Raw genomic sequence first — 13,818 nt, 5'->3', positions numbered from 1 at the left:
CACTATGCTGCCGCCAACGGCTCAGTCGATATTTGTAAGCAACTACTGGCACATAAGATGGAATCGGATGTCGAGGGCAAGGACTGTATAGGCATGACCTCGCTTGACGGGCGATGAAGAAGCAGTGTCGGGATGTAGTGGATCTGTTACTACCGAGTACCTGGGTGCTGGACGGTACGAAGAGCTTGCAAGAGCACGTAGACTCACACGAGTAATACGGGAGGGGGTAGGAGACTCACTCGTCATATTCGCCTTGTCCTGATCTACGCAAGCCCATTCTTTAAGAAAGGCCTCGCACGCTAGACACATTCTCCCTACCCCATTGAGCGTCAACCCCGCACTCAGGTCAACAAGTTTCAGCCCTGTCACACAACATAGCCCATGATCTGACAGGGCTCAGGGCTTCGAGCAGCGAGTGGGGAAGCGTGAGATGACCTCAAGGATTGTTCGATCGAAGGCAACTGCGGATCCACCCTTGCTCGCCTACGCTCGCGGAAAGGCCCGAATTCTGTTGAATCCGGGGTCTCGGAACCGACATCGATGGCGTTTACACCACCGTTGTGTCGAGGCATGTGGTGGAGGAAGGATGAGTGCTATGTTGTGCCATGCAAGTGTTGTCCAATAGGGCCCATGAAGAGACTGTCCTGACACACGATCGTCTTCTTAGTGACCACCACAGAGAAGATACACATGCTGCACATGTTGAATATTGAAAGAGAGCCATGGAGGGTCGGCATCTCATGTGTTTGGTAAAGTGTCAGACCAATAGGGTTTGGACATGTAACTGGATAGCTCACATCGCCGCTGCTGTTGTCAGAGAACAACTACTGCGGTGAAGGATGTCGTGAGTTGTGATGCGATGCGGCACGAGCCGTAGCTTGTTCTTACTGCAGTAGCGATGCTGTTGCGTCATCACGCTTGCTTCCTTTGTAGGATGTTAGGTTGGCGTGGAGAAGGAAAGATGACCTACGTCTCATCTCGACAATCATCTAGAACTTGGAAGAAGCGTGTCAAGTGATAGACTAGATGGTTAACTAGAGACACGAACTCGTAGCACCGCCTTTCGCCGAGGCCAAGTTGAATCTACCAGGCTGAATACCATCTTATCCCTAAGATAGAATGACCTACATACACGCCTACCTCTCTTATGCACGATCTTCCGAGATTCTTCTCCTCCGCATATGCAGTGTTTCACGTAGACAATCACTGTTCGTCATCAGACCTGCGCTCTGCATCTCCAGACCGAAGATCGACTTCAGACCTGCCTGAACCAAAGAGAAACTCTTTCGCAACATCTGACTTACCTGCAGCAGAGATGTACCATCGCGCGACTGGTAGCTGATTGTCTCCAGGGAGAAGAGAATGAGATACATTTGAGTCATCTTCCAGGACCTTGCATGTGAAGACCCAAGGGCCGAAGCACAAGCATAGCCTCGAAGACGACATGGCATTCCAACATACCCGCATTCCATCATTGACAGGTGACACTTTTGACTCGCCAGTAACTTTGCACACATCTCACTGTCCTACCATCTTTGCCATTCACTTCGACCAACCTGGGTGACACTCGTTTCCCCCCATTGCACAACCATGGTCTAAAACCGCCAACAACGATCCCCACCGTTACGCATGGACAAGTGTGTGTGGCACAACGGGTCTCGCCCACCTTCGCTTGCAAAAGCTCCCGTAGTGACACAGCATCATCTAGTCTAGAAGGCGGAAACGAGCAAGCGCAGCGAAAGACGGACGGTTCTACGTTGCTTGCACCTTTGCATCTGTCGTACAGGTGGCCGGCTAGCCACCCAGCCACCGCCAATCCTACCTCGAGCGTCATCTGCCACGTCGGGATCGCAAAACCTGGCGTTCCTCTGGATATTGTTCTCTTATCGTCATGTTGGGCCAGGAAGAATGAGACAGTGAAGGATACTGGGAAAGGATGTTGCGAATAGAGTAAAAGAGACATGTTTGTGCGAATGCAATGGCGTGATAGATGGACGTGTAATGTGCAAGGCTGTGCATCACTTTGCGCCGGAAACCATGCATGGGAGAATGTGTCGTCATGTGCCGAGCTGGCGGTGTGATGTCTCGTCTGGGAGTTGATGTTGTTTGCGTGCGGTTTGCTGCCGGTTTGCTTCCTGCTTGCAAGCGCGCAGTGGTTACAGTGACATCTGCTGCCAAGGAGAAAGACGGTGAGGTGCACGGTCAATGGTGGCTGACAATGTTGTGTTTGGCTAGGTGATTCATTTGACATCGAGTGCGTGTGGTATCTTCTCTCGAGGACACGCTAAACTAAAGCTTCTGGTATCACACACCATCAGCCTTCCCAGCCCCATTCGTACCACCTCTGATAGACCAATTACATAGTACCAATACTAAACATATCCGAAGAAGCGTAATCCCTTCTCCTACTAATACCAAAAGGGTGGCAAAGACCCACGACTGCGCTTGCCCCCTCGAGTCCCAGACAAGGACGAGTAAAGGTATAGCCGCCGAAACCAAGAATGGTTTGGAACACAATGGAAAGACTGAAACGTAAAGAAATTTGGCTGAAGAGCCACCGCTGCGTGAATCATGTCGTGATGATAAGATGATGCTCGCTTTTATCGTCAGATGCAGAACCCCTGCATCGCCTTTCGACCGCCCAAACACCAAACAGTAATCCTATTGAAAGGAAGCGCAGTACAGACAGACCACTGTACAGCGCAAGACAAGAAAAGCCCCTCTAGTAATGGTTGTATCGACAAAGAAAATTCGTGACTCTGTGATGAGAGTCGTATGGTCGTGGCTCCAATGAAGGACCGAGATCTTGTGTCATACAGTCGTACACTTTCGTAGAACATACCCTTTGAGCCCAACAAGCGCAAGGGGGAGTAAGAGTACAAGTTTGTGCGCAGGACAGAAATATTAATCGCACGCAATTATTGACAGGGTAGAAAAGAGAAAGAGTTCTCCGTCATCGCAGAATGGGGTCTAGTGGCCCCGGACGCCACCCGATGAGCGACCGAGGAAGGTACCAGGGAACCGTAGGTCGCTTAGAAACTTGAAAAAGGCACGCTTGCGCGAAGGCGCTTTTGGTAGTAATGCCGCCGCCTGTTGCATGGGGCCGACAATGTCCTCATCGCCGAGTTTGGGGAACTTGCCCTCGCTCTTGGGGTCATGGAGCGTTGGCATCTTGCTAAGGGGTCCTGGCTCCGTGGGCGAGCTCGGGGCGAGCTCTTGACCGATGGCAGCGGCATGTGACTTGGCCAGATCGTGGTTCTTCTTCCATTGGGCGTCGATTTCAGCCCACTTTTGCTCAGTAAGAAGATAGTGCCTAGATGTCACTCCGTAGTGTTCCGCGGTTCGCACTTGATGCTTTGCGTAATTGCGCCGCGCTTGAGCCCACTCGGCAAGATGTTCTTCGATGGACACTGCAGTGCAGACCTCAGGGACATAGGGCTCCGGCAGGATAGTGAAGTTGGCATGGCCCAACTCCATGGCCCACTTGTCCTGGGGGTTGGCAAGCATAAGAGGAGGGATGTCGGAGGATGGTACCATGTAACCGGCATTTGGTGCTCTGATCGACGCAAATGATGTCTTCGACGAGAGAGGGGGCGTAGGGTAAGTGCGCATTGGTGGGGTGCCGGCTGGAGTTGGGCCCATGGATTGAGTCGCATCTGCAACTGCTGGCGACTGCAGGGGCGACGACGCTGGTAGGTCATTGTTCCGGTAGTTCACCAGCAATGGCGGTAATAATGGCGTCGTGGCATAACGCTCCCGGTCCACTTCTTCAGGGTCAATCTCCATGGCATTGGCCTTGTTGACGTCGATGGCCATTGGCGTAGGCACATCGTCACTCAGTTGCTCCCTGCTTGTGAGGGCTGGCGTAGAAGTTGGCGACGCGTAGTCTTCTGGGAGATCGACGGTCGAGACGTGGTAAATTGAGCCAGCGAGCGATGAGGATCGGGTAGAGGGTACCCTCGAGGGCGTAGCGCTACGTGAAACCCGGCTGAGAGTCGAGCTGCGATCACGCACTTTGCGCGACAACGAGGGAAAACGCCTCTCGAGTTTGCCGGCGATGCTGTGCGCAGATGCCTCCAAGGACCGTCGTCGCTTGGCCAGTCGCAGTTCCGAGTCGCAAGTAGTGAAGTACTCGTCCTGAGGCTCGTAGGCTCTGGATATCCTGCACTCTTGGGCGTGGCCATGGGCACCTCCAGCGTCGCCTGGGAAAAGCGTCAGTAAAGCAAACACTCAAGCATTCGTACCGAAACTTACAGGAGCAGCGGTACGGATCTTCGCTGCCGTAGTCGTATTCACGCTCAAGAGGCTCCTCGGTAAGCTTGGGCAGCTTGCCGGAGCTGTTGGGAGGCTCCGTGGGCTCGTGGGTTGGCGGGCTCGATGACAGCGACGAAGCGGAGCTGGGAAAGCGAAAGTGACCTCGCGTGTACTGACTTGGCGTCGGCGGTGTCGAGCATTCCGAAGCCGAGTAGAAGCCCGAGTCGGCATTGGAATAGATGGACGCAGTCGGGTCGTCGTACATGTTGAGGGAGCTTTTGGAAGACTTGCGAGCTGCAACAAGCTTGGGAAGCTGGAGGGGTTTAAGGTCGTGCATAGTTGTTGGTTCTTTTGGCGGTCGGGATGTGACGTGAATGGCGCGCGAGTTACCAGGATCACATACCCCGGTGCAGGCACGTCGGGTCTACGGCGCGCTGCTTTGGGAGGGAGAGGCGGTCGGGCGAGGTTTGAGAGAATGCCACGATAGCCGACCACGTAGGTAGATATGTACTGTTCGGCGTGTTTATGCGGCAGCAAAAGCGTCTCTGGGGACAGCCAGGACCCAATGCGGACGGCACGTGAGCGTGGGTGGGCTGCCGAGGCGGTATAGGTGGAAATCACTGGCGCGCGAGACTTGGTCGAGCTGGATCAGGTTTCTGCGAGTGCAAGCGAGAGACAGCGCAGCGATAAGGCGACGACTGGAATGGCGAGAAAGTGGCAGAGGACTGACGTGGAATTCCAAGAGAAACGGGCGGTGTTGACGGGTGTGGGATAGTCGACCACTTCTGTGTGGGCAGGCGCACGGCTTCCAGCCAAACTTTCAAACTATCCTGACCAGGCATAGCCGCTCCGGCACGTCGACTGCGTTCCGCGCGACTCAGATAGCCCGGTAGACGAGGCCGTGACACTCATAGCAGCCCTGGGCAGTCTCCGTGCAGACAGCACGCCAGGGCGCCGTCGCTTCAAGGTCCCCCAGTCTTCACTCTGCCCTTCCGACCACAACGTCCGTGTCGCTACAGCCTGAGCACCGCAGGTGGCTTGAAGCAAACCCTACTCAACATTACGGGGCCTGCCTCGGTGTCGAATTTTCACCTGCCCAACCTAATTATGCCAAATGTCGTTGGTGGAGGCGGGCCAAAACCATCCCTGGCTGCTGTTCCCACCCACGCACTCTGAACTTTCCGTCGTCGTGACAAGAAGCTTCGGACAGCACCATGCAGGAACAGGCCTTGAATCACGTCCTATTGACGAGCCTTGACCGATCGTCGAGTGGTCGTGTTGGACGGTGTCTCATCCGCAAGGCAAAGTGCTGTCCTACCACCGCTGTGGTTGTCGTCCGCTGTCTACCACTCGACTACTGTGAGCGCAACCGTGGCTGCCACTTGACAGACTCGTCTATCGCGCGGTGCGAGGGAACAGGCCTGGTTCGCTGCACCCATCTGCCTTTGCACGTTACTTCTTGCGCCGTTCCTCTGGCACTCTGCCGTCTCGCAGCAGTGACATCGACAAGCATGTTCTAGTAAAGTCCATGTCGTTTCTCCCGCTTCTGTCCCGTGTCGACCCCCATGCACCGATCGGCCCACTCTGACTTGTGCGAATGGGCCAAGGGGGGCTGTGAGAGGTAACCGTGGAAACAAACAAACACCAAAGCCTCACCACGACCTTCAAAACACTGACTGATCCACAGAGTCCGTGTTTCAAACATCGTGCCTCATTGACGAGTCAAGTGATCGATCACGTCGCGCTGAGACGAAACAGGGCGCGACAACATGACTTGGTGTGGGTGGTACCTGACAGCATGCCGGAGCTTTCCCAGACGAGGTTGGGACAACCTTTCAGCCCAGCCAAATCATCAGCAAGCCAGTGAACTTGCAGACAAACCGGGGAACTTGTTGGAAGCGCTAGACCGTTGCGCCGTTGCTGATTGGCGTTCATGCCCCTAGCGCACCATCTTATTTTCCTTCTCCCCGGCGCCTTGGTGTCGCTCAATTCCCTGTTCGCACGCTGAGCAAGCTTCACACCGCCCGTGGATTGTCTATTTAATAATCCGCCCGCACCTTAATGTATCGATTCCAACGTCGTCTTCGTCATCTGCCTCACGACTCATGATACTGTGCCAGCAAGGTGAGAGAGGATCGCGCAATTTGATCGCCGTGCTGTGCCTCATGCGATCGAGCCCAGCAGAAGAAAAATCGGAGCAAGACCTTACCGTTCCAGGCTCCCGGGACGTTGCAGCATGACGACAGGGCGAAAAAGCAGTAGAATGCGGTCTGAGGTCGGCAGGCGCCCCGCCTTCTTCGTTCCTCTCTCTGCTTGGCCAGTCGACTCAACGGCACGGACATGCAGACGCGGGAGAATACCGTTGCCAGCCCACCCATCCACACCGACCGGCAACGCTCAACGTGCATGAAGAACAGCCAGTTCAGTCTTAAAGCTGACTGCACGGGAAAGAAGCAATATCTCGCGTCCGAAAAATCTGCGTGTGCCTGAGAACCACGTGGCGGCTCACAATGGAATGCGCGCGCTCGCGCACTTCATTGTCCTCCAAGCACTCTGCATTTTTTTTCCAAATTGAACTGCTTCGCAAAGGAAGAGCGCGCAACCGTTCCGACGGCCTGTTGCAGGATTCGGTCGAGACCGGTCTGGTTTTGCTGATCTTTCAATTTCACCGGATGATTTCCTGGACTAACGTGGCACTCCACCGACCGCCGAATGCCGCGGCTTAGCCATGAGACATGGGGGGGAACAAGGGAGACAGATATCCATCCATGGGATCAGCTTAGCTGGATGCATCAAGCGTATCGGCATGCGACGTTGTGGAATCTATGATGTAATAATTCTTTGTGTCAATGCTGTTGCGTGCTTTCATCGCGTCGGAAGTACGGAGTATCATTGCAGCGATCTGAGAGTAAGATCATGGTATTCCTGCATAAACTTGGAAGAAAAGAAAGCAAAATCATATCGCAAGCAAGAATCCGTGTGCGCGAACTGCCGTTTTCGATTAGTCTGGAAGCCATACGCTCAACGGCGTGGAAAAGAAAATGGCGTAGACTAGAGCTGCGAACCCTCGCTCCTCGGTGGACGGCCCCTCACCAACATTCTCTTCCCGCCCAATCATAACATTTCGGACTTCCTATCCACACAGAAGTGCTCGAAGAAGTGTATTCAAGGCGTCACAACGGCCAGTACGCGCGCATCGGGGACGTTCCCACTCCTTGCGCTTCGCATTTACTTCGCTCCCGCATGTCCGAAGACTTGCATGTCAGATCCAGTATTTGCTCCATAGCAGTCTCTGCTCCTCGGAGCCTTCAAACTACACAATGTATGCCTCGGTTAGTCCATGTTACATCTGTGTAGCCCAGCACACGTGGAATATCCTAGATTACACGTACCTGGAAATTAACTTTGACAATGTCTGCAAAGCCTTCCGATAACTTAGGTTCGCGGTATCTAGAAGCGAAGCTACTGAACGCAGCGTGTGGCAGGATAGTACGAGATTCACGGTTCGTCTTTTAGTGGACATTGTATGTTAGCATGAGAGTTTCTCCGTGTGGTAATGGGATTCTGGGAATCTTGGACATGCCGCACGACCAATCTCCACATTCGGTAGCGTGAGAGTAAGTTTGAAGTGAGTTTGAAGTGATGAGTAAAATGCATCTTCCGACATGCACGCACGCACTTGAGGTTGCTTAACGAGTATACTTACTTCTGGGCCAATGTTCAACGCGCGGAACGTATCATTGTGCTCACACAGCTTTGGCGTGGCAGTGAAGAGTACGCATCGAATGGGAACTTTTAATTTCTGCGCCAACGCAGTCCACACGGCTCGTGTTTCTGGATCGGCATTGGTGTTGTCTTCAATAAGTTAGCCGTGTATGCGGAATGTATTGGAGCCCCGAGTCAACATAAACCTACCAATGGCCACGCTCGTGCCTTTTGTGATGAGTGCAGTAGCAGCCTTGACACACTTTTCGCGCTGTTTCAAAGTGTTACTCAGAGTACAGGATGGTTGTACAACACGAGCGCAGAGATGGCTCAGTCAGCAACTCACAGTCTTTAAGATGTCTTGGTTAACGCGATCGTATCCGAGTGGCTGCAGATGTTTCCAATAAAACGATGATTTACCTGAACCAGGGCTACCGCAGAACATGACGATCTCGGGGGTTGCCGGTGGTGTAAAAGTATTTACTGCAACTAAAGTTAGCATACATGTCAAAGGATGGTATACGAGAGGTTGGACATGAGACTTACGTGCAGTTGTTGAGCCTTCAGCCCGCTCTGCCGTATAGGCTACCGGCTCGAAAGCCCTAACGAAAGGCCGTGGTTCTTCATGGCAGAAGTACTCTTCTGGCGTATGGAACGGTATACCGACATTAGCAGCAAAGTCTCTACATAGACATGGTTATTTTAATTGCCAATACATCATTCGAGATCTTCACCAACCTGTCGACACACGAGTGGTCCTTTACGCCGCCAGCTACTGCCTCGCGGCCACCAGCATCCCCAACAAATACCGAATTGTCTAGGTCGATAGATTCCGCATTCTCGAGATTGTGGTCCTGTAGCAGTTCGTTCCACATCCCGATCCGAGGCTTCCTATATTGGTCACGACTCGTCGCAGCATATATCGATATAGGAAAGTCGAGCTGGTTGAAGACTGCTGTTACCTTGGCCTTGAAGTCCGCCAGTCGCTTCTGGTCAGATTTAATGGTCTTGGGATCGGGTTTTAGACTGATGCCGCCTTGGTTGCTGATGATGGCGACAAGGAAGCCGCCTGCATGCAACTCTTTCAATCGTCCTGGAACGCTGTCGTCCCACCACTTCCAATCGCTTGCATCACGACCGAAAGTCTTTCCCGATGCAGTCTTGATCAATGTTGAGTCAAAGTCAAAGGCTGCTATTCTGCGCTTGCCCTGCGCGGCTGACTGCGCGCCTAGGTTGAAGCGACCGACCAGCAAGCTGTCTCTGACAATGCGCCATACCATCTTCTCTGGCTCTCGCTTCGAAGCTGGCGTAAAGAAATTCGCGACTGCCTTGCCTAGATCAGGTCAGCGGGGATTCCCACGTGTTGTGATGGCTGACGAACTTGTTGTGGCTGACTGCTGCCGCCGCTTCGACGGAGGTGGCGAAACGTCTTTGCTGTTGGAGCTTGGCCGCTTGCTTAAACCGGGTCGATCAGTCATTCTGCAATCTGTGTTATTGCCAAGGATTGTGCATGGCAATGGAAGTTGACCTCTGTTGGCGAAGCAACGTTTGTGAGGTTGCTCGCTTCCGCTTTCCTCGCGGCGCGGAACGCGCCCTCACGCTAGCACGTGCCTGCACGCAGTTCCCTTTCACGAGAGCATCGAGTACACGTGTTTGTCACAATTGTTCTAACATATGTCTTCCAATGCTTCAACAACTAAGGCCTACCATTGGAATCTACCATGGAGTTGGATACGCAAGCTGACTCGGATAATGCACATCAATGCATGGCACTCATCCTACTCATCTGGCGCCAGATGCACTGTAGAAGGCCAAGCTCCTCAGCGTCCTGACCCAGCGAACGAACTTGTTCCGGTCCTTGTCGTCTCTCCACCACCATGACATGTCGGTCTACTGGCACTTGCGGATACTCCCAGGGAGCCGAACCTAATACCTTGCCGCTATAGCCTTTCGCGGCTGGCATGCCGATTCCTAGCCTAGAGCCTTCCCTCCGCTTTCCGCGTCACTATGTCAGTACGAGAACAGTCTTCATCTAGGTCGTGCTTGCGTGACAGGAGCTGTTGGAGCTTTGTACTTGACACGGGGATCTAGTGCAAGTCGATCTGGCAAAGCCAGGTTCACACAGCCCTTCATTTGCGTCTGAAATGCCTTCAGCTCATTCACGCCTGCCTCCAAGACCGCTGCGTTGTTAAAATCTTCGATCCGGACGGTAGCCTGGAGCGTATAAGCACCACTTGGATCAAGGAGCTTCAGCTCTTTCCATGTCGGCAGTGTGGCCTTGGGGGCCTTTTGGACGTTGCGTATGCCGGGCTCATGAAGGATGCGGTAGAGAAATACAACGACATTACCGTGTACGAAACGGTAGCCGTGGATGTAGAACTCGGTCACAAACCTGCACGGTTGTTAGAGGTGGGAGACAAGTATGGAGAGAAGGTCTCACTGATTGGGCCCTGAGGCGATCATAAAAGCATGTGGATCGCCAGACAGCAAGTCAGTGGTATTTGTGAAGCGAATCGAGACGCCTCTGTCACCGGTATCCGGCACGTCTCGGAAGACAAACGACCATGCTGGCTCTTCTCCGTCGTGTACGTCAGCAGACAAAGCGTTTGTGCTCCCCTCGGGCTGGTCGTCTTCGCCCGCAAAGTCGTCTTCAGACAGCTTCTGGACGAGGCGGGTATGGTAAAGCACAACCGGGGCAGCTTGTTTGGCCTGCTTCTGTGCAACAGTCTGGGTGCCGCCGCGACGGCCCAGATTCGAGCCGGGCTCCTCGGGCTCACGTGTGGGCTTGTAGATGATGTTGCGCTCAAAAACATGCTGGGGCTGCATGGCAGCAAGCCCGGCCAGAATGCTCAGTACCTGCTCATAGCGCGCAAAGGTGACCTGGCCGTAGAGGCTCAACTCGTGCATGGTGAGCAAAGTCGGGTCCGCAGCGTCGGCGGAGGAACGAATATCAATATGCAATATCTGCTGGTCAGGAATGCGGAGAAGGTCGTGGGGTTCGATAAGGCGGGCGGCGTGTGCAGCGTCTCTAATTGGTGCGGGAGCAGAAGAGACAGGCGCTTGGATTGCGCGACGGGAAGCTATGGCCTGAAAAGTGAAAGAAGCAGTCTCGGTGTTGCGTCCAAGGCCCACAAACACCGCGCTCAACTGCCCGGCCTGCTACAAACGGCTTAGAAATACACGGCGCGCATGACTTACTTGGTCCGACACTCGTTCGACCGTGGCCAGAGGCCGAAGGCGTGCGGTGCGGTGCGGGTGGGATGGCTTAGCCTGCCATGCTCAGAAATAAGATTCATCGCCATTGTGCCTTCCGGCTCCCCTCTACCAAACACACCACTCAGCAATTCCTCAACAAGTCGGTCACCGCACATTTATCGCCCTCTTGTGCCTCCTCCTCCTGTGCAAACAATCCACCCAACTCTCTCGTGCAAGCTTTTCACCACCTCACGCCTAGTCGCAACCTGCACCTGACACCAACCTCCCACATCCCCCACATCACCTCATCACAAAAATGAACGCAACAAGGGCCCTCGCTCAGCGCCAGCCCATGATCCGCTTCCTGGGCAAGCGCAGCACCCCCCAGAGTATGTCTGGCCATATCGCATCGTGCCCGACTGCCCATCTAACATGGCGTTACAGAGATTGACCACACCCCGCACGTCCACCCTGCCTCTCCCATGAGCGAGCTCCCCTCATCCTTCAAGTCCTACCGACAAAAGGCTCAGCAGCACGGCCCGCTCAACCACATCCCCAGCGCCTTTGTTGGCGGCCACATTGGCGGTGCCTCTGGCAGGGACCTCGGCCCCATTGAGGCAGGCAAGGGCTTGTACTTTGATCGCTCTGAGCTGCCCGCACGCTTCCAGAACCTGTCATGGACACAGGCCGAGATGGAACTGCTCGAGTCTGGCGGTGCCAGCGCCTTTGCTTAAAGCCAGAAGGCACCATGACGCGACGATAAGATAGAAGCCGGACGTGCCGGATGAGATGCTGGACATATTTATATATATATACATACACACACACACACACGCCTCGAGGCGCATGGGGGAGAGGACTGCTATGATTTGCTGTATGAGGTTTGGACATGAGAACTTGCGACAAAGCGATGAAGCGACAAGTAGTGGCATTACTTTCGTTCTATACCCCTCACGATCGATACTCGGGATGAGATGAAGATTTGGAAGCCTTTTGGCTGGGACTGGATGAGAAGCACTAGACGGTGATATGCGTCACCACATTTGTAATTCGAGATGAATTCAACAAAGCATTGACAACATTCCCTACTAAAACACTACTCACACCTCACATACTTTAACAGCCCCCATGCCATGGATCAAACTTCCATTAACAATGTTGTTCCTTTTGCTCGCGGCTAACCCGGAGCTCTCGGAGACTCTTCGGAGCAACCCACCATCCCACTTCGCTAGCTGGCAGCCTCGGCTCGGCAATATACGCCTTCCACGCGCTTTCTTGTGTTGGGTTGGCACATGCGTAACACGTGAGATACGTCAGATAAGGCACGCTTTCTCACACACACAAAAGCCAAACCTTTGTTTTGACGGCCGGATGAGTGCTGGTAAAATTCACATCCGGTTGCATCTACAAAGATACCTGTTCTGGTAGGTAAGCGCATAAGCTGTGGAACGCAGGCTCTTCCGGCGGTTAAAAGATGCGCCTGTTGAGTCTGGGCTCAGAGGTCAAGTTTGGGTCGACGGGTAAACACTGTGCAGACTGGCATGGAGGATACTGGTAGATGCTGCTAAACGGGTATTAGGCTGAAAATTTTGATTCACAGCATGAGTATCATAACAAGATGAATTCAATTGGCTTTGCCTCCATCTCCGGATGTTTGCTGCAGTCAGGTATGCATGGAGACGTCTGTCTCTGCCACATGCCTCCTGCTGGTGTTGTCCGAGTCTAAGGAAAGAAACGACACATTAGGCTTTGTCCGTGACATCAAGTGTACCCGGTTTGTGCGCTACATCTTTTCCCTTCTGGTCCGTAAACAGTACCTAGTCGACCGAGTCAGCATCTCGATAACGCTGCTCCTCTTTCCGTAAACTAGGAGAGTGTACCTTTGGCGGATGCTTTATGCCTTCTGCATCAGCTTCTTCTTGGTCTTTTACGATCTTGTCGACCTGCAGTTGTTGTTAGTTGTCCGGTCACCAAGTCGTGGAATTAGATCAACGAGCGCCTACGTTCCCCTCGTGTCTTCCACCCCTTACCCTCGTGTTGACGTGGTCACCCTCTTCAATCTGCTCGCCGCTTTTGGAGGAAATATCATTCCCGGTATCTTGCGCCTTGATGGCGTGGGTATGAGACTCAATTTCGTTGAGAGAGTGGGAGAGCCGGTTCGCCATGTTAGAGGACTGTAATAGCTGTGTAGTAGGCCAAGTTTCCAAGAGTATTGTAATGCGGTTTTCTCTTGTTGGCTGTTCATCACAAGCAGTTTTCTTCTCTTCTCTTTGTTGTCGGTCATGGTGGTGTTAGTTCATGATCACGATGATGTCATTCTTACTGGAACTTCGAAAGGGTAAGTTGCAGTGATACTCATTCTCAACATCCCTGCATGATTAGCTTCCCTACTGCGTAACTTCCCGCACGACATTCTGAGACTTTGGGACGCACAAAATCGAACATCTGGAGTTAATAGACTGCGTTACGTTCAAAGGTTCCAGACCTATTAAGGAAACTATAGTATCCACGAATGAAACAGCCAACATGTGGGGCCTGCGACGACACGGTCCCCCCATGGTAGACCCTTCCTTCCCCGGCCCTTTATGGAAATTACCAAAGGGGCAAACACCTCGCACATCGCACCTTGGTTCATTTTGAAACGAGCCCCAAGCTTCCTTTCGA

General features: G+C 53.3%; 5 protein-coding genes across 5 annotated transcripts; 1 reads left to right on the top strand and 4 right to left on the bottom strand.

The window, feature by feature from the left end:
• Nucleotides 1–2,970: 2,970 nt before the first annotated feature.
• Nucleotides 2,971–4,591, bottom strand: ACET3X_003990 (uncharacterized protein; the record flags this gene model as incomplete). The annotated part of the gene is made up of 2 exons (XM_069450145.1): nucleotides 2,971–4,202; nucleotides 4,255–4,591. 2 exons carry the CDS (start codon nucleotides 4,589–4,591, stop codon nucleotides 2,971–2,973), a joined length of 1,569 nt encoding a protein of 522 aa, XP_069307968.1.
• A 2,925-nt stretch (nucleotides 4,592–7,516) lies between these two features.
• ACET3X_003989 (uncharacterized protein) lies at nucleotides 7,517–9,437 on the bottom strand (the record flags this gene model as incomplete). Its single annotated transcript, XM_069450144.1, has 8 exons — nucleotides 7,517–7,567; nucleotides 7,647–7,763; nucleotides 7,961–8,109; nucleotides 8,170–8,230; nucleotides 8,306–8,442; nucleotides 8,506–8,642; nucleotides 8,698–9,292; nucleotides 9,341–9,437. The coding sequence occupies 8 exons, from the start codon at nucleotides 9,435–9,437 to the stop codon at nucleotides 7,517–7,519; spliced, it is 1,344 nt and encodes a 447-aa protein (XP_069307967.1).
• Nucleotides 9,438–9,987: 550 nt separating this feature from the next.
• On the bottom strand, nucleotides 9,988–10,866 carry ACET3X_003988 (uncharacterized protein; the record flags this gene model as incomplete). The annotated part of the gene is made up of 2 exons (XM_069450143.1): nucleotides 9,988–10,351; nucleotides 10,400–10,866. The coding sequence occupies 2 exons, from the start codon at nucleotides 10,864–10,866 to the stop codon at nucleotides 9,988–9,990; spliced, it is 831 nt and encodes a 276-aa protein (XP_069307966.1).
• A 411-nt stretch (nucleotides 10,867–11,277) lies between these two features.
• ACET3X_003987 (uncharacterized protein) lies at nucleotides 11,278–12,222 on the top strand. The gene is made up of 2 exons (XM_069450142.1): nucleotides 11,278–11,543; nucleotides 11,599–12,222. The coding sequence occupies exons 1-2, from the start codon at nucleotides 11,471–11,473 to the stop codon at nucleotides 11,886–11,888; spliced, it is 363 nt and encodes a 120-aa protein (XP_069307965.1). The 5' UTR covers nucleotides 11,278–11,470; the 3' UTR covers nucleotides 11,889–12,222.
• A 674-nt stretch (nucleotides 12,223–12,896) lies between these two features.
• On the bottom strand, nucleotides 12,897–13,319 carry ACET3X_003986 (uncharacterized protein; the record flags this gene model as incomplete). Its single annotated transcript, XM_069450141.1, has 3 exons — nucleotides 12,897–12,971; nucleotides 13,035–13,097; nucleotides 13,158–13,319. 3 exons carry the CDS (start codon nucleotides 13,317–13,319, stop codon nucleotides 12,897–12,899), a joined length of 300 nt encoding a protein of 99 aa, XP_069307964.1.
• Between the last annotated feature and the right edge of the window lie 499 nt (nucleotides 13,320–13,818).

The sequence above is a fragment of the Alternaria dauci genome, chromosome 3, assembly GCF_042100115.1.
Source record: "Alternaria dauci strain A2016 chromosome 3, whole genome shotgun sequence".
In the NCBI taxonomy this organism is placed as follows: Eukaryota; Fungi; Ascomycota; class Dothideomycetes; order Pleosporales; family Pleosporaceae; genus Alternaria; species Alternaria dauci.
This window is presented reverse-complemented; position numbering and strand designations above follow the sequence as displayed.